Source organism: Sorex fumeus, unplaced genomic scaffold (assembly GCF_029834395.1).
Source record: "Sorex fumeus unplaced genomic scaffold, SorFum_2.1 ptg000101l, whole genome shotgun sequence".
In the NCBI taxonomy this organism is placed as follows: domain Eukaryota; kingdom Metazoa; phylum Chordata; class Mammalia; order Eulipotyphla; family Soricidae; genus Sorex; species Sorex fumeus.
Window position 1 is genome coordinate 1,503,389 of NW_026606158.1, and position 23,646 is coordinate 1,527,034.

The 23,646-nt window shown below is 58.6% G+C and overlaps 1 protein-coding gene across 4 annotated transcripts in view; it reads left to right on the forward strand.

Annotated features, from left to right (window-relative positions):
- PHC1 (polyhomeotic homolog 1) overlaps window positions 1–23,646 on the forward strand; it is a 28,105-nt gene that overhangs the window by 1,408 nt on the left and 3,051 nt on the right. Inside the window, exons 1-13 of one of the 4 annotated variants that reach the window (XM_056134681.1) lie at window positions 431–537; window positions 2,355–2,506; window positions 7,970–8,080; window positions 9,466–9,546; window positions 10,455–10,604; window positions 11,225–11,380; window positions 17,426–17,921; window positions 19,961–20,769; window positions 21,186–21,333; window positions 21,524–21,735; window positions 22,214–22,328; window positions 23,179–23,287; window positions 23,420–23,570. In XM_056134681.1, the coding sequence (XP_055990656.1) occupies window positions 534–537; window positions 2,355–2,506; window positions 7,970–8,080; window positions 9,466–9,546; window positions 10,455–10,604; window positions 11,225–11,380; window positions 17,426–17,921; window positions 19,961–20,769; window positions 21,186–21,333; window positions 21,524–21,735; window positions 22,214–22,328; window positions 23,179–23,287; window positions 23,420–23,570 (2,694 nt within the window). In that variant the 5' untranslated portion in view covers window positions 431–533. Of the gene's footprint in view, window positions 1–430; window positions 538–2,352; window positions 2,507–7,969; window positions 8,081–9,465; window positions 9,547–10,454; window positions 10,605–11,224; window positions 11,381–17,425; window positions 17,922–19,960; window positions 20,770–21,185; window positions 21,334–21,523; window positions 21,736–22,213; window positions 22,329–23,178; window positions 23,288–23,419; window positions 23,571–23,646 lie in introns of those variants that run through there. The other 3 variants (XM_056134682.1, XM_056134683.1, XM_056134684.1) reach the window with 3 other exon arrangements.

A 23,646-nucleotide genomic window follows, 5' to 3' on the forward strand; every position in this document is an offset into this window, starting at 1 on the left:
CACACCCCCTTTCTCCTCCACTTTTGATTCCGAACTCTGCCTTTGACTCGGCTCGGCGCCCCCAAACTTTTTTTGGATGTCTTTCGGTTTGCTGCACTCAATTTTACAGTCCCCGACCTGGTTCGCAAAGTGGTTTTTGATTTATGTGCCTGGGATGGGACAGGACGGGACGGGATGGAGTGGGGTGGGGGTGGGTGTGATGAGTGGGGGGGAGACAAACCCTGGTTTTGAAGACAGGGGTCCCCGATTTTATTGAAGACTGTATGGGGGTAGGGGGGCGGCTTTTCGTCTTTGTTCCCCTTTTACAATCCGCCGCCCCCAGAAGGGAAAGGGGTTTTGGAGGAGGGATTCCGTAGTAGTTGGCCCGGTTTGCAAACACTGAGTTTTAGCAAGCTGCGCTCCCCGGCTGCAGAAATTGGAGTATCCGAGGGGGGTCTGTGGATTTGTGAGTCCAGCGATCTGTACGGAACTGTGCCGAACTGCCTCTAATCCTTACCCACTTTTTTTCTTCACATGCTGATAAATGAGGATTCATGGGTCTGTATCCGTTCAGTGCTTTTGATATTTTGGCAAAAAAAAAAAAATGCGGGGAGAAGATGAATGAGCCTCAAAGCTGATGTCCCCCGGGGCTGGGATACACACCTGGTTCTGGTGTGACATTTGGGCTTCCTGATGAATCTGAAGAGAAGTGTAGGAGGCTTTGGGGGTGCGGGACTTGGTGGGACCCGATGGGAATGGACTTAGTAAGAAATCCCTCCGACTTGGTTGGTTTTCAAGGCCCAGAAAGTTTTCTCTTACTTCCTTTGTTTTGGATGAAGTCCGCGAGCGAAACTCAGTGTTAGAAAGCTGTTGACAGCAGGCCCTGTAGCTGAAATTCTGGTTTGATATTTGCTTTCCCAAACCAAACAGTGCTTTTGCCGACTTGATTTTCCAGTGCCCACATGCCACCGAAGTGGAAAATAACCTGGTGTAAAAATTTAACAACAGCAACAAAAAAATAGGAGCCTCAAACCTTTGGTCACTTAGTGCTGCCTTGAATGCATGTTTCGTTCGTGTTGGTTCTCAGCTTTTTTTTTTTCCCTTTCTTTTTCTTTGCCTTCATTGCATTTTTATAAACCTTTTGCACAGTTTTAAGTGGGGACCCCACAGGGTAAGTGCTAAACACTTCAGTGGACTAAAAAAAAAAAAGTCAAATCTTGACTTTCTTCATTTGGGGAGTTACTTGTTGGCGGGATAGCTTACTGCAGGTTAGTCGAGATACGGCCTTTGCAATCGGGGAAACTGAATATAAGAGAAAATAGACTCGTGCTGTGTGTTAAACTGAGAAACCGGAGCTGAACCAGATAGCCACTGACATTTGGGCTCTCTGGGCCAAAGGCCGCTCTGCTACTTTTTTTTTTTTTCTTGGCCACTTCCAGAGGTGCCCAGGGGTTATTCCTGGCTCTGCATTCAGGAATTAACTCCTGGCAGTGCTCCAAGGAACAAATGGAATGCGGGGGATTGGACCCGGGTTGGCCGTGTTGGGTTGGCCGTGTTGTACAAGGCCGGCAAACGCCTTCCCCCCCCCCGCCCCCCCCTTACTATCGCTCCCACTGTTTTGCAACTTTTCTTTTACTTTTCATGATCCGTTTAACCCATCTGTATCTTCAGGCCCTCATAAAGGGACGACAATGAGTATCCCAGCAGGAGCAGCCCTGCTTTAATTCCACGTCTGGGTGTGTTGAAAGAGGTGTGGGCGCCTGTCAGGACCCCAGGAACTAACTTCCTAGGGCCACTTGGGTAGTCTCAGGGTCGCCTCCTTCGCAGGCTTGTGAATTAGAACCTTGTGAATTAGAACCCAGCCTTGCTTGCTTGCCGGGCCAGCCCAGGTGAAGACCCCCATCCCCCACCGCCTAAGTGAAAGGAGGCGGTGGGGAGGGGCTGGTGTGTGTGGGGGGGAACCAGCCACCAGACCTCTGTTTAGCTGATCCTGACATTGGAGTTGCAGATGCAAACGGCTTTGCAGGGGAAGGTCCCAGGGGTGCAAAGCGCAGTGGGTACCTGCTGTGTGTGTGTGTGTGTGTGTGTGTGTGTGTGTGTGTGTGTGTGTGTGTGTGTGACCCCTCGGAGGTGCTCTGGTCACCTTGATAGCCAGTGCTGTCTGTCCGCCCACGGGAGCACCTTTGAGATATTCTGGCACTTTACCCCCGGAGGGGGTGGGAGATGCCGTCAGGAGCTTGGAGGGCAGCCAGAGCAGCCGTCGAGGTAGTTGCGAGGCAGAGAGATCGTGGCTGCTGGCGGAAGGGGGAGATTCTTGAGCTGCCTCTCGAAGCGAGTGTCCCCTGTAACCCCCTCTGCTGCTTGCTGCCTTCCAGGTGTTGAGTCGGAGTCCTGGGGACCCTGGACGGCTATCATGGAGACGGAGAGCGAGCAGACCTCCAGCTCCGCCAACGGGAGTTCCGGCTCGGGGGCCAACTCTCGGCCCCAGATAGCGCAGATGTCGCTGTATGAACGGCAGGCCGTGCAGGTGAGCTGCGGTCCCCAGGAGGCTGCGATGCCCTCGATGCCCCTCATGTAACTGCAACGGGGGGGTGGGGGGCGACTTGGGTTGTGACTGGGGGCCCTTCTTCTGCTCTGAGAATCTTTGTTTATTTTATTTTATTTTTTTGCTTTTTTGGGTCACACCCTGCGATGCTCAGGGGTTACTTCTGGTTTTGCACTCAGGAATTACTCCTGGTGGTGCTTGGGGGACCATATGGGATGCCGGGAATTGAACCCAGGTCGGACGCGTGCAAGGCAAACGCCTGACCAGCTGTACTATCGCTCCGGCCCCCTACTCTGAGAATCTTTGGATTTTTTTTTTTGACTTTTTCGTCACACCAGGTGATGATGCACAGGGGTTCCTCCTGGCTCTGCACTCAGGAATGACTCCTGGTGGTGTTTGGGGAACCCTATGGGATGCTGGGAGTCGAACCCGGGTCGGCCTCGTGCAAGGCAAACGCCCTACTTGCTGTACTATTGCTCCAGCCCCCTGCTCTGAGAATCTTTGGAGTTGATAGTAGTTAGATCTGAGAGTGAGACTCATCTTCCAACTGAGATATTGTTTTCTATTTTTGGTGGGACAGTGGGGAGGAGGGGCAGTGGCGGGAGAGGGTCTCCCAAGGGCTGCTCAGAGGGCCTGGGGGCCATCGTTGGGTTTGGTACCACTCCACAGGGACCCAGGACCCGGGACCCTCGCATGATCCAATCCTTGCCCTTTCACCTCGGCCTGACCTTTTTTTCCTGTTTTTGATTGAGTTTGGATTTTGGATTTTCGGGGACACACTTGGCTGTGCTTACAGCAAACCCCTGGAACTGTGCCCAGGGGATCGTATGTGGGGCTGGGATTGTCCCAGGCATGGCTGAGGTAAGGGAGTTCCTTCTCAGCTTGCTATACCGGCGTGCCAGCCCTCCCTGGCCTGTGTTTTGTTTTGTTTTTGATTGTTTTGCAGTGGTGGTTATTCAGTTTCTGAAACTGGGTTCTCACTAACCATTTCTCTACATGGATTGTCAGGTTTTTCATTTTTGATCTTCCTTGTAAATTGCTTTGTGTTAAGGAAGTGTGAAATCAAGTTTTTATTTCTTAAAATTAAAAAAAATTTTTTTGCTTTTTTTTGGGTGGGGGGCGGTGTCACACCCAGCAATGCTCAGAGGCTACTCCTGGCTCTGCACTCAGGAATTACTCCTGGCAGTCCTTGAAGGACCCTCTGGGATGCCGGGGATTGAACGCGGGTCGGCCGCGTGCAAGGCAAACACACTCCCTGCTGTGCTGTCACTCTGGCCCTGGAATCGTTAAAGGTTTTGTTTTGTTTTGATTTCTATTTCACAGGGACCATACCCCACAAGGTTGCCAAGGGGGGGGGTCTTGAAGGGTCACGCCCGGTCAGTGGAGAGAGCCCGAAGGCTTGCAGGGACCCGACTGATGGTGCACACCCTCGTCAGTGGTCCCGGGGATGGTGAGGAAGGTGGGGGGGGGTGCATTGCCCAGAATCCAGCTTGGGCCTTCCCTGTGCCTGGAGTCTGCCCAACCTCTGAGCCAGCTCTGCACCCCAGGTGTTTTTTTTTTTTTTTGCTTTTTGGGTCACACCCGGCAATGCACAGGGGTTATTCCTGGCTCTGCACTCAGGAATTACTCCTGGCGGTGCTCAGGGGACCATATGGGATGCTGGGAATTGAACTCAGGTCGGCTGCGTGCAAGGCAAATGCCCTACCTACTGTGCTATTGCTCCAGCCCCAGGTTTTTCTTAATATTTTGTCCCTGCCTTTCCTTCTTCTGTGTTGTGATTGTGTCTCTCTCTCATACACATACCCTGCTGTGGTGCTCGCATGGTTGTGTCCTTGTGTGCTTGGCCCTGCTGCTCGCAGAGGTCCGCCCACACACGCGTGCACTCCCGCGCTTGCTGCAGGTAGTGCTCGTCTTTAAAATGTTTTTTAGTTTGGGGCAATAGTACAGTGGGTAGGGCGTTTGCTGGGCGTGCAGCTGATCTGACTTGGGTCCCCAACATCCCACATGGTCCCCAAGCACCGCCAGGGGTGATTATTCCTGAGTGCAGAGTCAGGTGACCCATAATGAGAACCCAGCGCGTGGCAGGGATGGTCCCAGAACAACAGTGAAATAAAAGAACATTTGTTGGGAGTTCTCTTTGGTTTGTTTTGGTGCCACCTCAGTCTTGCCTCCTGGTGGTGTTGGGGAGACCTTATGGATGCCTGAGTATGAGCCCAGGTTGGCCATGTGCAAGGCAAGTGCCCTGTGCACTGTCTTGTCCTTCGGGCCCCTGGGCTGCACTCTTTCGTGGAGGAACACAGAAGTATCAATCATGGTGTGTGTGTGTGTGTGTGTGTGCGTGTGCGTGCGTGCGTGCGTGTGTTCCTGGGTGTTCTGATCATGGTGTATGTGTGTATTTCTGGGTGTTCTGATCATGGGGTGTGTGTGTGTGTGTGTGTGTGTATGTCTGGGAGTTCTGATCATGGTGTGTATGTGTGTCTGGGTGTTCTGATCATGGTGTGTATGTTTGTGTGTGTGTCTGGGTGTTCTGATCATGTTGCGTTTGTATATGTACATCTGGGTGTTCTGATCATGGTGTGTGTGTGTGTGTGTGTGTGTGTGTGTGTGTGTCTGAGTGTTCTGATCATGGGGGATGTGTGTGTGTGTCTTGGTGTTCTGATCATGGTGTGTGTGTGTGTGTGTGTGTGTCTGTCTGTCTGGGTGCGTGTGTCTGGATGCCCACACGCATACTCCCCAGGCGCATCCCTCCTGGCTGTGATGCTGGCACTTCTCCTTAGCTGTGGTTGCCCCTTGTTTGTGGTGCCACAGATACAGGGCCGGGCTGCTAGGTGGTGCTCAGTCCATGGGGGACTCTGGGCTTGACATTGGGCCTCACGGTTGCAAGGCTGCTCCGAGGCCCCGGGCTGCTCCTCTGGGGCAGCACGTTTCGTTTTAATTTTTATTTATTGAGTTTTGTGTTTGGACCACATTGGTTGTACTCAGGACCCACTCCCAGCTCAGCGCTCTGGGACCACTCCTGGCGGGGCTCAGGGGTACCATATGGTGTATCAGGGATCAAAACCCAGGTCGACATGCATAAGGCAAGTGCCCTCCCAATTGTATTACCTTTCTGGCCCTAGTTTTATTTTGTTTGTTTATTTATTTATTTGTTTTTTGGGTCACACCCAGCCAATGCTCAGGGGTCCCTCCTGGCTCTGCACTCAGGAATCACTCCTGGCCGTTCTTGGGGGACCATATGGGATGCTGGGAATCGAACCCGGGTCGGCTGCGTGCAAGGCAATCACCCTACCCTCTGTGCTATTGCTCCAGCCCCTATTTTCTTTATTTAAAATTTTTTGGGGGAGGGCCATACTTCTCGGTGCTCAGGTGTTACTCCTGGCTCTGTGCTCAGGAATTATCCCTGGACTGCTCGGGGGTCTGTATGGGATGCCAGGGATCGAACCCGGGTCAGCTGTCTACAAGGAAAATGCCCTTCCTGCCGTACTATTGCTCCAGTTCCCTGTAGTTTATATATATCTATATATTTATATCTCTCTATATACACACATATATGTACATGCATATATATTTTTTAAATTTAAATTTTTTTTTTTTTTTTTGCCGAAGGCCACACCTAGCAATGCTCAGGGATTACTCCTGGCTCTGTGCTCAGGAATCACTCCTGGTGGGTTTGGAGGACCATATGGGGTGCTTAGGGATCAAATCTGGGTCTGCTGCATGCACGGCAAATGCCTTAGCTGCTGTACTATCTGCCCAGCCTTAGTTTTATCTTTAAACAAAGAATAAGTTCTTTGTTTCAAGTAATCTGATTGTGGGGCCGGAGCAGTAATGTAGCCAGTAGGGTGCTTGTTTTGGGGGCGGCAGACACATGTTCGATCCCGGCATCCCATATGGTTCCTTGAGCACTGCCTGAAGTCTTTCCTGAGTGCCGAGCGAGGAGGAACTCCTGAGCATCGCCAGATGTGACCCCAAACAAACAAACAAAAAAAACGAACAAATCAGCATGGTGGGGCCAACAGGCAGGTTGAACACGGGCCTCACGGGTAGGAGACCCCAGCTCTATCCCTGGCACCATAACAGCCCCTGGGCACTGCTAGGAGTGACCGTGGAGCACAAAACACAACCAACCACACAGCTTGGGATCGGGACTTTCTGCTTCGATTATTTATTAGAATAACTGTTAGCACATCATACAAGTATTCTAAAGCCAGAAAGATAGGCCAGGGATTGAGGTGCTTGCCTTATGGGGGCCTGACACTGGTTTGATTCCCCAGCCCTGATATGGTCCCCCTGAGCGCTGCCAGAAATAGCCTCTGAAGGCTGATAGGTGTCACCCTCTTCCCCGCCCCCCCAATCTTTTAATCATGAAATAATAAAGATAGTGACTGGAGCAATTTATACAGCTGTATTTGCCTTGCATGGAGTGGCCTGGGTTCTTTCCTCTCCATCCCATATGTTTCTCTGAGCACTTCCAGGAGAGATTCCTTGAGTGCAGAGCCAGGAGTAACCCCTCAGCACGGCCAGGTGTGGTGCCCCCCCACCTTAAAAAAAAAAAAAACAACCCTCAGAAAACCTGAATTACCATTATCCGTGTCAACATCTATGACTCTTATACTGTAGGTATTTGAAGATAAATTCAGCTGAAAATTTTATTAGACTCCTGAATCAATTTATTTCTCATCATTTTAAACTCTGGAGGGCTTACTCTTTTCTTTCTCTTCTACATCAACATTTTTGTTTTGTCTTGTTTTTGGTTCCCACCCTTGCGCTCCATGTTTTTTCCTGGCTGTGCACTCAGGGGTCACTCGGGGTGATGCTTGGGGGACCCTGCGTGTTGCCAGGGATCAGGGTTGGCCTGGGGCAAGGCAGGTGCTTCGACCCTGTACACTCTCTGGTCCTGAGGAGACACCTTCTGTTGCCGTTGTTGTTTTTGGGTCACACCCAGTGATGCTCAGGGGTTACTCCCAGCTCAGTGCTCTGATGGTGCCTGGGGGCCGTATGAGATGCCAGGAATGGAAACTGGGCCAGCAGCACGTGAGGCCAGCGCCTTCCCTGCTGTCCTGTCGTTTCGGGGCCCCCTCCAGTTCTTTCCTTTTTCTTGTGCCTGTGTGTATTTCTGGGTCCCCTTTTGGGAGCCAAGGGTTTCTTTGAGTTACCTGGTGTTACCCGCTTTTGATGAGCAAGACTCAAAACGAGAACATCGGTCAGTGAGGACTGTCTGAAGTCCCCCGTGCTCAGATAAAAATGGACAGAAGAGCCGGAGTTCGGACTGTCCGAACTCCCACGTGCTCGTGTGAAAACGGACCGGAGGGTGGTGGCTAGGTGAGCCGAAGCCCCTCTCTCTTGCTCGGGTCGCCTTGGCGTTCTGCAGGGGGTCCGCGGTCAGAGCGCTGCCGTCTCCGCGGGCTGACCCCTGAGCTCTCTCTCTCTCTCCCTCTCTCCTAGGCCCTGCAGGCTCTGCAGCGTCAGCCCAACGCGGCTCAGTATTTCCACCAGTTCATGCTCCAGCAGCAGCTCAGCAATGCCCAGCTGCATAGCCTGGCCGCCGTCCAGCAGGTGAGAGGTCAGCAGGCAGCTGGCCCAGGAGGGGAGGGGTCGTGCAGGAGAATTTGGGCGGGGGGGTGGGGGTGGGGTGGGGGTGTTCCTGCTCTAGATTCTCCCCTGAGTCGGGCCTGGAGGCATCTGCTCTCCCTCCCTCCCCCCCTCCCTCCTGTGTCCTGTGAGGGTGATGGGGTCTGGCTCAGGGCTGCAGGAAGTGCGGGGGTGGCCAGGCAGGGCTGGGGTGTGGAGGGCACGTGTCTGGGAAGGGCCTGCATCCCCCAGCGAGGGAGTCCTGGCCATTGGCCGCTCTTGGGTGGGGGGCAAGAAGGGGGTGCCGGTCCGCGTGGCAGAGGCAGCGGTGCTGCAGAGCCTCTCTGTGGTATGTCAGATGTGGGCAGGCAGGGGAGTGTCTGTCGAGGCCGCCCAGTCTGTACTGTGCCCTGTTGAAATAGGCTAGTGAGTTTATTTTTTTAATTTTTATTTATTTTTTGCTTTTTGGGTCACACCCGGTGATGCTCAGGGGTTGCTCCTGGTGGTTAAGTGAATTTTTATTTATTTATTTTTTGCTTTTTGGGTCACACCCGGTGATGCTCAGGGGTTACTCCTGGCTCTGCGGTGCTCAGAGGACCATTTGGGATGCCGGGTTGACCGTGTGCAAGGCAAACGCCCTACCCGCTGTGCTATCGCTCCAGCCCCCTTGATTTTATTTTTTAATTTTTATTTATTTATTTTTTGCTTTTTGGGTCACACCCGGAATTACTCCTGGAGGTGCTTGGGGGACCCTATGGGATGCTGGGAATCGAACCCTGGTTGGCCGCATGCAAGGCAAATGCCCTACTCAATGTGCTATAGCTCCAGCCCCCGAGCTATTGACTTTAACCCTCCAGGTAACGGCTCTGGCTTTTCCCCACCACTTTTATTTTTGCCTTTGGGTCACACCCTGGCTCATGCACTCAGGAATGACTCCTGGTGGTGCTCGGGGGACCCTATGAGGATGCTGGGAATCGAACCCCGGGTGGGCCGCGCGTAAGGTGAACGTCCTACCCGCTGTGCCATCTTTCCAGCCCCTTCTTCCCACCTTTTTACAAGTGGGCATGCTAGAGAGTTCTCCTTGGCGGCCATCGTATTTGTATTGGACAGTGTTGGCGAGTCTACTCAGGGCCTCATGTGACCCGATCAAAGGTGGTTGGCGGCGGCCAAGTTGCCCGGGATGGCTCCGAGCGAGTCCCTGAGCTCACATGGGTGGCCCTGTGCTGGGAGCAGGGAGCAGACCCTCCCCCTGTCGCTCGGAAGGGTTGGCGGCGCTGAGCTGAAGTCTCTGTGTGGGGCCTGTTGTTGGCCCCCTGGGAGACTCAGCCTTTCCTCTGTCGTCTCTGCTCCCGTCCCGTCCCCCTCAACAGGCCACCATCGCGGCCAGTCGGCAGGCCAGCTCCCCCAACGCCGGCAGCACGCAGCAGCAGACGGCCACCACCCAGGCATCGGTGAGTGCGCAGAGGCCCTCCGCGTCGGCCGGGCGCTCACTTCGAGCCCCCGAGGAAAAGGGGGAGACCCCCGATGAGATCAAGGGCCTTGATGGAAGTCTCTGGAAGGAGGGCGAGGGCCCGGAGAGGCTGGGCAGGGGTGGAGGGCTGGCGAGGGGCCCCAGGCCATCCCCATCAGTGCTCGAATAGCACCAGGCATGCCCGGTTGAGGCTGTGTCCCTCCCCTGCTCAGAAAAAAAGAAGGAAAGGAATCATGAGGGTGGGATAACAGAGGAAAGGAACCTTCTGGATCCTTCCATGACAAAGTGAAATGTGTTCCTTGGCTTCTTGGGCTCTTATGCTGTGGTTAGGGACAACTTCCTCCTCCTCCCCCTCCCCTTCCCCCCTTCTCACCTCTCCTCCACTCACCTCGGGGCTCTCCCTCTTCCCTCGCCTGCTCTCTCCTTCCTCCTCCGGGACCTCACACGTGGGAGGCAGCTGCTCAGCCCCTCAGCCGTGTTCTGGCCTGCACCTGGTTTCCTTGCCCTGGGTCAGACCCCAGAGTCGCCAGGACAGGGCAGCTACGGCCTGGACCAGAGGGCGCCAGGCTTAAGGCTTTTTTTGCCTTGCACGTGGCTGACCTGCCCTGCCCTGCCTGCTGTGTGGTCCCCTGTGGCCTGCTAGTGGGCCTCTAAGCCCAGAATTGGAAGTGCTCCCCGAGCAGCACTGGATATGGCCCCAGCCCCCTCTCCACCCCCCATCATCCTCCCTTCCCACGGCCCCACAGATCCCCATGTTCTCAGTTTTGCCCTTCGGAATTCCCGCTTCGTGCCTTGCCTTTGCTCCCACCCCCGGGGAATCCTCATCTTCATCCTCATCCTCATCCTCATCCTCATCCTGATCCCGTTTCCCCCCCGCCTCCCGCGCAGATCAACCTGGCGACCACCTCGGCCGCGCAGCTCATCAGCCGCTCCCAGAGCGTGAGCTCCCCGACGGCCACCACGCTCACCCAGTCCGTGCTGCTGGGCAACCCCACCTCCCCGCCGCTCAACCAGTCGCAGGCCCAGATGTACCTCCGGGTAAGCCTTCAACCAGGGCCAGCAGCGTCCGGGGGGTGGGGGGGCGGGGGTTGGGGGTGCCCCAGCCGCGCGTGAGGGGGTCGGCGGGGACCAGGGCGCAGGTAGAGGGGCGGGTCTCCTCCTCCCCTCGCAGTGGTGCGCACGCGCGCGCAGGGGGCAGGGGGACGGGCCGGTCTCCTCCCGCCGCCGCCCTTTGCAGCGTTGCGCACGCGCGTGCGCAGGGTCCCGCTGAGCGCGCCGGGGAGTCGGACTCGGGGAGTCGCTCGGTCGCACGTGGGCTGACCCTGAACCCTGTGCTTGGAGTAGACAAACGCGCCCAGGTGCTGCCTAGCCCGCCGCCTCGCCGTCCGTTCTTGCTCCGAACGCCTCGCGGTCTCCTTCCGGGCCGGTTTTTGACTCTGCGTCATCCATCAGCCCCCCCCCCCCGAGTTTTGTGTCCCCGTTTTAGGTCACCTTGCGCGCTCGTGCGCGCGCGCACGCGCCTCCGGAGAGGGCGCGCCTCCCGGGTCGGAAAAAAGGGGCCACGTGGCCGTCGGGGCGCTTCTGTTTATTTTGTCTTGTGATCCTTCCCTTCCGCCTCTTCTGTCTGTCCTTCTCCCTCCGCCTCCCGTCCTCGCCAGCCACAGCTGGGAAACCTGTTGCAGGTCAACCGGACCCTGGGCCGGAATGTGCCTCTGGCCTCCCAGCTCATCCTGATGCCTAACGGGGCGGTGGCTGCAGTCCAGCAGGAGGTGCCATCGGCTCCGTCGCCGGGAGCGCATGCCGATGCCGATCAGGTCAGTGGCCGCCACTGGACCTGGGGGGGCCCTCCCACCCCAGCCCACCACTTTTCCAGGATTCGGTTTTTTTTTTTCTTTTTTTTTTTCCTTTTTCTTTTTTTTTCTTGTTTTTGTTTTTTTTTGTGTTTTTGGTTTTTTCCCCCCCTTTTCTCCGTTTCTGCATAACTGGAATCTCTTACCACTTTTGAGTGGATTTGGGTCAGGAAGGAAACGGTGGAGGTGGCAGAGGGCGGGCTGGAGCAGAGAGACGGGAGGGAGGCACCTCGGGGCCTGGGGGCGCCCTCTCCTTCCCCAGGGGGCCGAGGTCCTGCTTTCCCAGCCGTTCTTCCATCCCGGCGGGGGCTTGTTTGTTCAGGAGACGTTCGTTCTCGCTTCCAACCGTCATCGTCTCCCAAGGAGGAGCGGGTGGCAGGGGGCTTTGTGGCTGGCGTAGTGCTTGGGCCCGGCTCTTCTCCAGTCCCTGTTGCTCTCGGATGCCAGGGGCCTGTTGGCAGCAAAGTGTCCTTCCCATCGTTTCTCGGGGCCCTCGCCTCAGAGCCTGTTCCCCGCGCGTGAGAGATCCCATGGGGAGTTTTCTCTTTGGCGGCTAGTACGCCAAGTTGGATCTTAATTAGTTGGAGTTACCGGTTTGCAAGTCAGTCTTCCTGTTCTCTCTCTTGGTGAGCTCAGATCAACTCTAAGCCCTTTGTGGGTAGCACTGTAGGTAGCTTAGTCCTCCCTTTGATCATCGATTTTGGTCCAGCGGGCCCAGTAACGTCTCCATTGTGAGACGTGTTGTTACTGTGTTTGGCATATCGACTACGTCATGGGGAGCTTGCCAGGCTTTGCCGTGCGGGCGAGATATTCTCGGTAGCTTGCCGGGCTCTCCGAGAGGGACGGAGGAATCGAACCCGGGACCGACCGCGTGCAAGGCAAACGCCCTACTGCTGTGCTATCACTCTTCGAGGACAAGAGAGTGGAAATCGGGACTCTGACGTTTGGGTCAGTGCCCGACTGCACTGAGTCTTAAGAGTGTGAGCAGAAGCTGGCGCAACAGCATGGCGGGGAGGGCACTTGCCTTGCACACGCCAGCCCAGGTTGCACCCCGGGCAGCCTACAGTGTCCCCCGAGCACTGCCAGGAATGGTCCCTGAGCACCGCTGGGTGTGGCCTCCCCCCCACCAAAAGGAAAAAAAAAGCACAAAAACCCAAGAGGCACAAGCAGTCACATTTCTCTCTCAGACACTCCTCCGGGTGGCCAGGAAAGTCCCATCGTGAGACTGATGGGGGAGGCTCCCACAGCTGGTCAGAGGGGGGAGTCAGGCGTCCGCTCCATAGAGGGAAGCCGAGTGCCCTCCCCACAGTGAGGGAGCAAACGTCGCCGTGCAACGGGGCTGGTGGGCATGGAGAGCCGGGACCCCCACCAAAGAGGGCTGGGGTGCACGGGTGTGCGCAGGACCCCGGTTCTGCTCCCTGGCCCGGCCTCCAGTGCCACTTGGTGTAGCTGAGGTGGCCCCAGCAGAAACAGCACCCCGAGGTGGGGCACAATGCGGGAATGGAGTGCAGGAAGAACGAGGTGACAGCAGGAGGACCCATAGCCTGCGTGGGCACGGGGCTGTGCTTGCGGGACAGAAAGAAAACTGGGTGGGGGTGGGGTTCGGGGCCACACCTGGCGGTGCTCCGCGCATACTCCTGGCTTCGTGCTCAGGGGTCACCCCGGCGGGTGCTCAGAGGACGTGTTGCCTCAGAGACCCAACACGGACCAGTCGTGTGCAAGGAAGGCAAAAGAGAAGGAAAAGAACCGTGAGGGGGAGAGAAAAGAGGAAGGGAACTTTCTGGATCTTTCCATGAGACGTGAAATGTGTTCCTTGGCCTTCCTCGGCTCTTAAGCGTGTGGTTAGGGACACCTTCTTTACCCACTGTATGGTCTCTCGGGCGCTCACAGTTCTCCACTTCCTACTGAGGGCCTGTGATGCACAATGCTTCCCCGTGATGGTTTGCGCCTCCCACTCTGGCCACACCCACCCCACGGCTCCTGCAGAGGCCCAGAGACCCACTCCGGCCAGTTCCCTCGGGGTCACTTGTTTCCAAAAACTCCGATGTTCTCATTCTGTTCTCTCTGGCCATTTGTTGCTCGCTTACTTGTTTTATTTTCCAGAAATTCTGAGGTTCTTTTTTTTTTTTTTAATCCTGGTAGTGTTGGAGGACCATATGGGATGCTGGGAATCGAACCTGGATCAGCCGCATGCAAGGCAAACGTCCTGCCCTCTGTGCTATCACTCCAGCCCTGAGATTCTGATTTTTATTGCTTTTTCTCTTCCTCCTCCCTTTTTTTTTTAAATTCTTTTTTTTTCTTTTTTTGCTTTTTGGGTTACACCCATTGATGCACAGGGATTCCTCCTGGCTCTGCATTCAGGAATTACTCCTGGCAGTGCTTGGGGGACCCTGTGGGATGCCGGGGATGAAACCCGGGTTGGCTGTGTGCAGGATAAACACCTCTGTACTATTGCTCCAGCCCCTTCCATTTTTTTTTCTTTTAAAATCGGAAAATCATCTCAAATGTTTAATTTCCAAGTGTTTGAATGTCTCCTGTCTGCCGATTTCTGTTTGTGAATAATTTCCGTTTTCCCCGAATGCTGGTGTGAGAGTTGGCGACGGGGTTCCTGTGCTCTGGGTCTCCTGGAGACGGGTTTGGGGGACCCGGCCTATGGTTTGTGTGTCATGGGGTGTGCCCGGCGCCCCAGGGACCGTGTCCTCCTGGACTCTGGGGACAAGGGGCCCTCTGTCTGTCTGCACACCCATCTCCTGGCGTGGGGCTTTCTCCCTAGGGGCTGCGCTTGGCGTGAAGGTGTGGCTGGTTGGTGGTGGGCCCCGGGGCTCACACACGCGGGGTGACTCCTGTCACTCCCGGACTGTCCAGGTGAGCCCCAGGGGAAGAGAGCACCCTGACAGCCAAGGCAGGCGGGGCTGTCCGGATTCAGACAGGAGCAGGTGTGAGGGCAGATCTGGTCCTCAGGAGTGTGGGCGGGGCGGGGTCTGGTCGTGTAGCTATGAGATGGGGGACGTGGGTGTGTGGGGGGGTAGGGGGCGCTGGCGGTCAGGTAGCTGCCGGGTAGCTTGGCTGTTTTGTACCCAGGGTGACCGTCCTGAGCTGAGTGGGGTTGGAGATGTAGGGCTGGTCATTGGATTTGGGGGGGGGGGCTTGCCCGTGGAAGGAACAGCCTTTAAAGATGATGCCCCTAACCATCCACTCACGAGGCTAAGTTCTGTCCATGCAGTCTGCGATGGAGTTGAGGATGACGGGCTGGCCAAGACAGGGAGGGAAAAGGGACCGGTGTGTGACACTCTTGTCACAGTGACCATCTGGCGAGGACCCGAGCAGAGCGGCACCCAGGGTGGCTGGAGGCAGCCGAGGGCGGGATGGGGTTGGAGAGGCTCTTCAGGGGCCGTGGGGTCGGAGCCAAAGCGGCGGGATTCGGAGGGAGGCCGTGCTGTGAGCTGGACCCAGTGGGCCCATGAGGTCAGCAGTCGGGAGTGACCGGGGAGGGGGGGTTGGGGGGGGGGGTTGGGCGGTGCAAGTAGTTTCAGGTCTAAGGAAAAAAAGAAGGTTTTTGTTTTTCAGTAGGACTTGGGAAACAGCATGTGATACAGGGTGAGGATCCGGGATGTGGCACTGTGGGCTAAGTGCCCAGCCCTGAGGCCTGCGGCTTGTCCATCTCTGCCGCTGCCCCTTCTCTCTGCTTGGACTCTGCACTGCCTGTGCGAGTGTCCAGCGGGCGCCTGGACCTCAGCCTGATCCACTTCTAGGTTTCTGCATTGCGGTTGGAAGACGCTTTCCCACTCATTATTACCTGCTGCTAATGCTATTTTAATATTTTTAATTTTGGGGGTTTTGAGCCACACCTGGCGATGCTCAGGGGGTCGCTCCTGGCTCGGCACTCGGGAGTCACTGCTGGCGGCGCTCGGGACCCTCTGGGATGCCGGAGATGGAGCCCAGGTTGGCCGCGTGCAAGGCAAACGCCCTCCCCTCTGGACTATTGCTCCAGCCTCCGCAACTGCTAGTTCTGCTTGATGCACAAAGTCTGGCGTACAGAAATCTCAATGGCGTAAAGAGCCCTCCTGCTGGACTCTCATGTCCTGCCATCATTGCATTACTGGGTCACTTGTCTGTACCTGCTCTGTCATTTGTGATCCTGTCATTAACAGTTCCTGGTTCCATCCCCTGCCGGTCCCCACAGTCACATGAGGCCATGGGAACATGGTGTCGGGCACTGTGATTTCCAGACCTGTCCTTCCCTTGACTGCCTGGTTTTTGGAGACGGGGAAGCCTCTCTGTGTACATGCCCGAATCCCTATACTGTCTCAGTGGCCGTCCTTGGGGTCTCTCTTTATGTAGTTTCATTGCATGTATGTAGCTTTTGAAGACGTGCTTTTTATCAGGGAATCTTCTCAAACCTTTCCAAAAACGGGGGATGGAAAAAGGAACCCCTCAGCCCTCCAGCTTGGGTTCTGTGGAGATGGGGGAGCAAGTTCGGTCTCTTGAGGCATCTTTCCTGGCCTTGTGGCTTTTTCAGTAGCAAATTGCAGCCCCTCTGTCATTGTGTCTGCTGTTTCCAGCTTTATGGTTAAGTCTATGAGGTCTGCCTGCTAAGGACATTTTTAGGAATGCTTTCTAGGAAGCAGCTTATTCCTTTGTTTGTGGAGTAATTTGCTACATTGTTGCGTGCTTCATTTGCCTACTTCATTTTTGTTTTGTTTTTTTTGTGTGTTTTGGGCCATGTGGGGCAATGCTCCAGGCTGACTCCTGGCTCTGCACTCAGGGATCGATCACACCTGGCGGTACCCGGGAACGGGGCACCAGGCTGGTGGCGTGCAAGGGCAGCGCCCTCCCCGCCGTGCTGTCTCTCCCACCCCGCCCTTCTGCTTTCCTGACCTGGACCTTCCTGTCCTGCCGTGTTGTGTGAGTGCCTTCTCGTCTGATAACGGCCATCGGGGCTGTTCCCAGACTTTGCTTGCTGTGCTTCTAGATGCTTCCTCTTGCACACAGCACGTGTCTTCTGTGGGATTTCTAGGTTAGCGTTTGTGTCACGGTTCAGCTTCAGCAAATGATGCCCAGCTGTTAGCCACAGTGCTTGGACGGACGCCTTACTTCTGCTAGCGATGCTTGTTTATCGGCATTCTGACCACTCCCCAGCTATCCTCCACGGCTACTCCTGGCCCTGTGCTCCGGGAAACATGCAGCGCTGGGGCTTGAACCCGGGACTCACGCATGCAAAGACTGCGTGGAGCCTGTCGCGCCCCCCACCCCCACCCCCCCATGCTCCCTGCAGCCTGTAAAGGAACGGCTTCAGAGAGAAGGTATTTATTCCATTGAACCCGACTGAAGCTCACTGTTCCCGTCCTCTGCAGGGTGCTAGGAACTTACAAGCCAGCCAGCCGGACATGTTTCTGTTGGACTGTGAGTCCAGACCCTCCTCAGACCTGTCAGGCCCTTCCAAGCCCTCTGGTCCTTCCTGGCCGCCACCTCGCGTCCTCAGTGTCCCCACGTGCCCCACCTCCCAGACTTCTGGGCCTGTGGTCGGTCCCCTGCCACGGTGGCCGGTGACTCTGACCTCTGCTCCTCGCAAGTGCTCCTGAGGAATGAGTCTGTGTCTCCCATCCAAGTACGGACCGGACCCGACCCTGCTTAGCTTCCGTGCTCCGATGGACGGGCCGCGGGCAGGGTGACGTGGTGGCGGGCAGGGTCGGTGTCTCTGGCTCCTGCCTCCCCAGTGCCCAGCACCGTGCCCAAGGCGGAGTCGGCGTCTGGTGGGTGGCGAGTGAATGGAGAGGAGAGTAGGACAGCCGGCAGGAAACGGGGTTGGCAGTGAGTGAAGGGGATGCTCGCGGGGTCCCTCCCTGGTGGCCCAAGGCCTTTCTCAGGTGCTGCTCGTGGGAGCCGAGGAAAGGCGGGCCGAGACCTCCGACCCCCGGGGGGCTGCATCTGCCTGTATCCCAGAGAACTTCGACCCTGGGGTCTGCTGCCCTCCTGCCCTCAGTGTCTCCGTCTTTTCTTCTCTTCCAGGTGCAGAACTTGGCGGTCCGGAACCAGCAGGCCTCAGCCCCGGGCCCCCAGATGCCGGGCTCTGCGCAGAAGGCCATCGCGCCCGGGGCCACCCCGGTCTCCAGCCTCTCGCAGGCCTCCAGCCAGGCCCTGGCGGTGGCTCAGGCATCCCCCGGCGCCTCTGGCCAGTCCCTCAACCTCAGCCAGGCCGGTGGCGGCAGCGGGAATAGCCTCCCCGGGCCCCTGGGTCCCGGCGGTGGTGGCCAGGCCCCCGGGGGCTTGGGTCAGCTGTCCTCCCCCGGGATGGGCGGCGGTGGCAGCTGCCCCCGGAAAGGCACGGGGGTCGTGCAGCCCCTCCCCTCGGCGCAGGCGGTGACCGTGAGCCAGGGCAGCCAGACGGAAGCCGAGAGCGCCGCGGCCAAGAAGGCTGACGCCGATGGCCCGGCGCAGCAGAACGTGGGCATGAACCTGACGCGGACCGCCACGCCCGCCCCCAGCCAGACCCTCATCAGCTCAGGTGAGCCGCCCACCCCGAGACAGCCTCCCGGCGTGCCTGCTCTAAGTCGGGGTCTCTGGGGGGTTCCCAGCTGCAGGCTGGGCGGGCGCCCGCCCTCCAATCTCCAGGAGCTTATTCGTAGGCTTGGCGGTCCGACCCCTCTTCCCCGCATCTCTCCATTCTGAGTGGTGGGAGATCTCCTCTGCCACCGCCGTCAGACCAGTCCAGGGCCAGGAGAACCGAGATGGGCCCAGCTGCTGGGCCAGGCGTTCGCTGGCATGCAGATGGACTTTTCCTTCCCGGAAGCGATCGTCTTCCTCAAGGCTCTTGTTGCTTGCTCTTGGTGCCCAGTGCCTGGCCGGCTGCACCGGCTGCGTTGGGGAGAGAGGGTGCCTGGGGGTGGAGTCTCTCGTGTCTCTGCCCCCGGGCAGGCCAGGCTTGCAGGGGGCCACTTATGGGGTCCCTCCCCGGCAGCCCGAGGCCTTTCTCGGGCGCTGCTTGTGGGAGCCAAGCTGAGGCGGGCCAAGACCTCCGACCCCGGGGGGGGGGGGGGGGCTGCGTCTACAGGCGTCTACACGGCTTTCCAGGATGAGGAGAGGGCAGAAGCAGGAATCCTGACCCCCTTCCCCTCCCCCAACCCCCCAAAAGGGTCCACACTGGCTCTCAGACTGGCATGGTTGGTCACCGCCTATTTCTGCCTTGTTTCTAGCACTTGATTTAGGTTTTGGACTTTTGAGCCACACCTGGCGGGGGTCACTCCTGCCAGGGCTGGAGCTGGTACCAGGACGTCTTGCATACAAAGCACAGAGGCCAGTGCCCAGCCTTTCCGACTGTCCCTCTGGCTCTTGTGTATTTGCTTGTATCCCGCCCCCCTCCCCCTTGGTAAATCCGGGCAGGGCCTGGCTGCAGGGCAGCTCAGCTTGCTTGCTTGCAGCTTGCACGGTGCCCTCCCTCCCCCACCAACCAGGGCTCTGCCCCCCCCACCCCCCCCACCCCAGCCAGTATTTGGATACTTTACTGCCAAGAGCCTGTTCGTTTGTAGCAAGTTAGTGAAAGGCTGTTACTAATGCGTTATGTGTAGCATTTCCATGTCACACGTCTGGGGTGGGCTCGCTTGTGTTGTTGGCACCAGCAGGTTGCGTGAGTTTAGAAGTGTAGAAATTGTTGACAGAGAAGGAAACCGAAGTCGAGCCTCTAGCTGACGCCTCCTGGTGCGGCTTGAAAAAAAGCTGCGGTGGCAGGCCGGGGAGATGCTCAGTCCGCAGTGGGAGGGCCGGGAGTGACATCAGGCCCCATGGATTTCTGGGTCTGACCCCCAAAGCGGGCAGTAAAACCAGCAGCCAAGAGTTGTCTGTGGACAGATGCCCGTCTGCTGCTGCTTCTGTCACTATTGGGAAGCGTTTCCAGGTGCCAGGCAGTGGGCCAGGGGCTGGGGTGTAGGAATGGCCGGGACATGGACTCTGCCCAGGAGCAGGGACAGCAGAGCCTGATCATGGAGAAAGTGGCGACTCCCCGATTCCATCGGGCTGAGCATCAAATCATAGTATATATATATATATATATATTTTTTGGCTTTTTGAGTCACACCTGGCAATGCACAGGGGTTCCTTCTGGCTCTGCACTCAGGAATTACTCCTGCTGGTGCTCGGGGTACCATATGGGATGCTGGGAATCGAACCCGGGTCAGCCACATGCAAGGCAAACGCCCTCCCCGCTGTGCTATCGCTCCAGCCCCAATGTTTTGTTAGTTTTGGGGGTCAAACCCAGAAATGCTCAGGGTGTCCTCCTGGCTCTGGGACTCTCCTTGCGGGCTCGGGGGCCCACATGGGGTACCGGGGATCGAACCTGGATTGGCCGCGTGCAAGGCAAGTGCTGCCTTCACCCTCACCATCGCTCCAGCCGCCGCCCCCAGTGGCAGGAATGCGGGAGCAGAGAGAATTGCGTGAACTCCGCTCAGGGGCTGGTGCAGGGTCGGGTGCGCGGGCTCCCCCCAGGGTACGGGGGGTGGGGGGGGCAGGGCGCGCTGACCCGCCCCTGGGCGCCGCCTCTCGTCCCCGCAGCCACCTACACGCAGATCCAGCCGCACTCCCTCATCCAGCAGCAGCAGCAGATCCACCTGCAGCAGAAGCAGGTGGTGATCCAGCAGCAGATCGCCATCCACCACCAGCAGCAGTTCCAGCACCGCCAGTCGCAACTGTTGCACACGGCCACGCACCTGCAGCTGGCGCCGCCGCAGCAGCCGCAGCCGCCGCCGCCCGCGCCCGCACCCGCGCCCGCGCTCCCCGCGCCGCCGCCACCGCCGCCGCCGCCCGCCGTCCCGCCGGGCGCGCAACTGCCGCCCTCGCCCTCCCAGCCGCCGGCGCAGACGCTGGTGGTGCAGCCCATGCTGCAGTCGTCGCCCCTGTCGCTGCCGCCCGACCCCGCCGCCGCCAAGGCCCCGCTCCCCATCCAGTCCAAGCCGCCCCTCGCGCCCCTGAAGCCCTCCCAGCTGGGCGCCGCCAAACTGGCCACCACCGCGCCGCCGCCGCCGCCGCCGCCCCACATCCCCGTGCAGGTGGTGGGCACGCGGCAGCCCGGGGCCGCGCAGGCGCAGGCGCTGGGCCTGGCCCAGCTCACCGCTGCCGTCCCCGCATCCCGGGGCATGCCCGGCCCGGGCCCGCCCGCCCCCGCCCACCTGGCCGCCTCGCCGCCCGTGTCCCAGGCGCCCGGGGCGCTGCAGGAGTGTCCCCCGTCCCTGGCCGCGGGCCTGGGCCTGGGCCCCGTGCAGGGCGCCGCGCACGTGGTCAAGAGCGGGGCGCCCGCCGCAGCCGCCTCGCCGCTGGTGGCCCAGGTGCCCGCCGCCTTCTACATGCAGTCCATGCACCTGCCGGTGAGTTGGCCTCGCGGGTGACCGGGGTGGGGGGACGGGCCTGCCTGGGAGCCCGAGGGGTGTGATCTTGGGTTTGTCAGTTTACACCCGAAAGCGCAGGCTTTGGGATGGATTCCTGCTTAGGTCCCGGGACCCTGCCCGTCCCCACTCTCCCGTATCCATCCCGGGAGGGAGAAGCATCAGTTCTGGGGATCCAGGTGCAGCGGGCCCAGTGGTGCCCCTGCCTTCCTCTGTGTCCCTGGGCATACCCCAGAGCTTGGGGAAACTTGGACTCGTGTGTACCGGGGGGCAGCTGTATGTAGGGCGGCTGCCCCCCGGGGCAGGCCCACACCCGAGGCCGTTGTCTCGGTTCTCGGGTGCCTTGACCTGCCACCAATGTGTTCCCCTACTCCTGGTGCCCCGCTCCCCGTCCCCAGGGCAAACCCCAGACGCTGGCCGTGAAGCGCAAGGCCGAGTCGGAGGAGGACAGAGACGACGGCCCCGCCTTGGGGTCCCTGCTTCCTGCCAAGGCGTCCCCAGTAGCAGAGAGCCCAAAGATCCTGGAGGAGAGGGGTGGCTTCGGAGGTGAGTTGTTCCCCCTGCCTGGGCCCCGCGGGGGAAGGGGGATGAGCCGCACGCTACTCCAGGGTCAGCCTGGTCTGGAGGGACGAACGGACGGCCACGGGGCCAGGGACCCAGGAACCCAGGGAGAACGGCCAAGGCACTCCTTCTCGGGAGAGAACAGGATGCCAGCGAGCTGCCGGCTTCTTCACAGAGAAAGCTGACCCCGGCGCCGGTGTGAACGCCAAGCCCCCCGGCGGGGACCTCGCCGCCGTGGCCCCCGCTCCCTCAGCTCCGCCTCCCACCCTCGCCATGGTGTCCAGGCAGATGGGCGACTCCAAACCCCCCCAGGCCATCGTGAAGCCCCAGATCCTCACGCACATCATCGAGGGCTTTGTCATCCAGGAGGGCGCCGAGCCTTTCCCGGTGAGTCAGACCGTCAACCCCCCCCCCCCCGCCCCCCCTCCCCGAGAAACGCCAAGACTGGCACTGCTTAATGTTTACCCATCGATGAGAAGGGAGGAAGGGGAGAGGGGGGCCGAACCGACTTAGGGCCAGACGGTGAAAATGCGGGGCTGGTTGTGAGGAAGAGGGAGAAAGGGGCCCTCCAGGCGGGAGTGATGGGGTGAGCCAGGTGAGATTCACTGCTGTGGGGAAGGGCGGGCAGAGAGGCGCCAGCACTTCCTCTGGGTACCACAGCCCCCAGGTGGTGCGCATACCTGGGATTAGGACGCAGGTGTTCCGGCTTCCGCCTGGAGCCTTCTCTGCTAACTAGGAAGGAACCGGCAGGACCCCGGGCCCCCAAAGGTTCCTGGAGGCAACTCCAAGCCCGGCGGGGGGAGGGGGAGGACGGAAGGGGCTCGGCTTGCCTGACACCCCCCCCCCCCCCCCGTATCGGGGACAGGTGGGCTGCTCTCAGATCCTGAAAGAGTCCGAGAAGCCGCTTGCCACGGGCCTCCCCGCGGGCCTGAAGGAGAAGCAGCCGGCCGGGCCCTTGGGCGGAAGTAGCCCGTCAGCTGGTGAGTCTGGCCCGAGAGACCCCAGGGGAGTGGGAGGGTGGGCGCAGCGGGGGGTCTCTGCTTGCCTCTCTTCCCCCAGACAACATCCAAGCGGGGATTCTAGAAAGCCCACCTGTATTTATTTGATAGACCAGAATTACAGAATCACGCGAGAAGAGCCGCTGGGTGTGAGAAACCCATTTATTAACATGCCAGGGTCGGTCGCAGGTAACTGCCTCCTGCCTAGACGCGTTTTATCAGACCCAAGGAGACTGTTGAATCGCTTGCTCTGAGGGTCTATAAAGCTGACCTAGAATGGACCGGTATTTCTTTCAGTTCTTATTCAGGAGGCAGCCGTCCGTATTAAGGGCTATTTTTTTACAGTTTCCCTTCCGCTTTTGGGAATCTCTGTGGCCGGGGATCATCTGTCTTCCTAGACTCGGCTCATTAGTTCCTTTTTCCTGTTCAGAAATGCCGCCTGACTGGGAATCTGAGAGGACCGATTAGGGTAAAATTCGTCATCTGAGACGGAAGTGGTCCGGCTCAGAGTTTGGGAGACTAGGGACCGGGAGAGTCTCAGTTACAGTGGACCGACACCCCTGGCACTGTATAGGCTCCCCCAATCATGGCCAAGAGGGACCCCCACCCCCAGGGGACTGCTGGGTGTGACCCAACCCCCACCCCCACCCCCACGGAAATATGTAGAAAGTAAAAGTTAGGAGATACCATCGAGGGACCAGTCTTTATGGCTCAGGGTTGAACTTGGTCGCTGGCTTTCCGGAGAGGCGAGTCTCTTTCGCTGTGGGTGGGTGGGCAGCCGGGCGCTGGGGAGAACAGAGACCCCGACCGTCCTGTGAAACGCCCTTTGCAGAGCCAGACAAGAAGGCCAACCTCCTCAAGTGCGAGTACTGCGGCAAGTATGCGCCCGCTGAGCAGTTCCGCGGCTCCAAGCGCTTCTGCTCCATGACCTGCGCCAAGAGGTGGGACCTGGGCCCTGGCCTGGCGCCGCGCCCCCATCCCAAGCCCAGCGCCCCCCACGGAGTGTCCCCCCACCCACCCCCCACTCCGGACTGGGGCGCAGGTACCCAGCACGGTACCGTTTCCACCCGCAGGTATAATGTGAGCTGCAGCCACCAGTTCCGACTGAAGAGGAAAAAAATGAAAGAGTTTCAGGAAGCCAATTATGCGCGCGTGCGCCGGCGCGGACCCCGCCGCAGCTCCTCGGACATCGCCCGTGCCAAGATCCAGGGCAAGCGACACCGGGTGAGGGTCCGCCGCGGGGCCGGCTGCCCCGGTTCCTGGTCTGTTTGGTGGGTTTGGGGTCACGCCCGGTGATGGC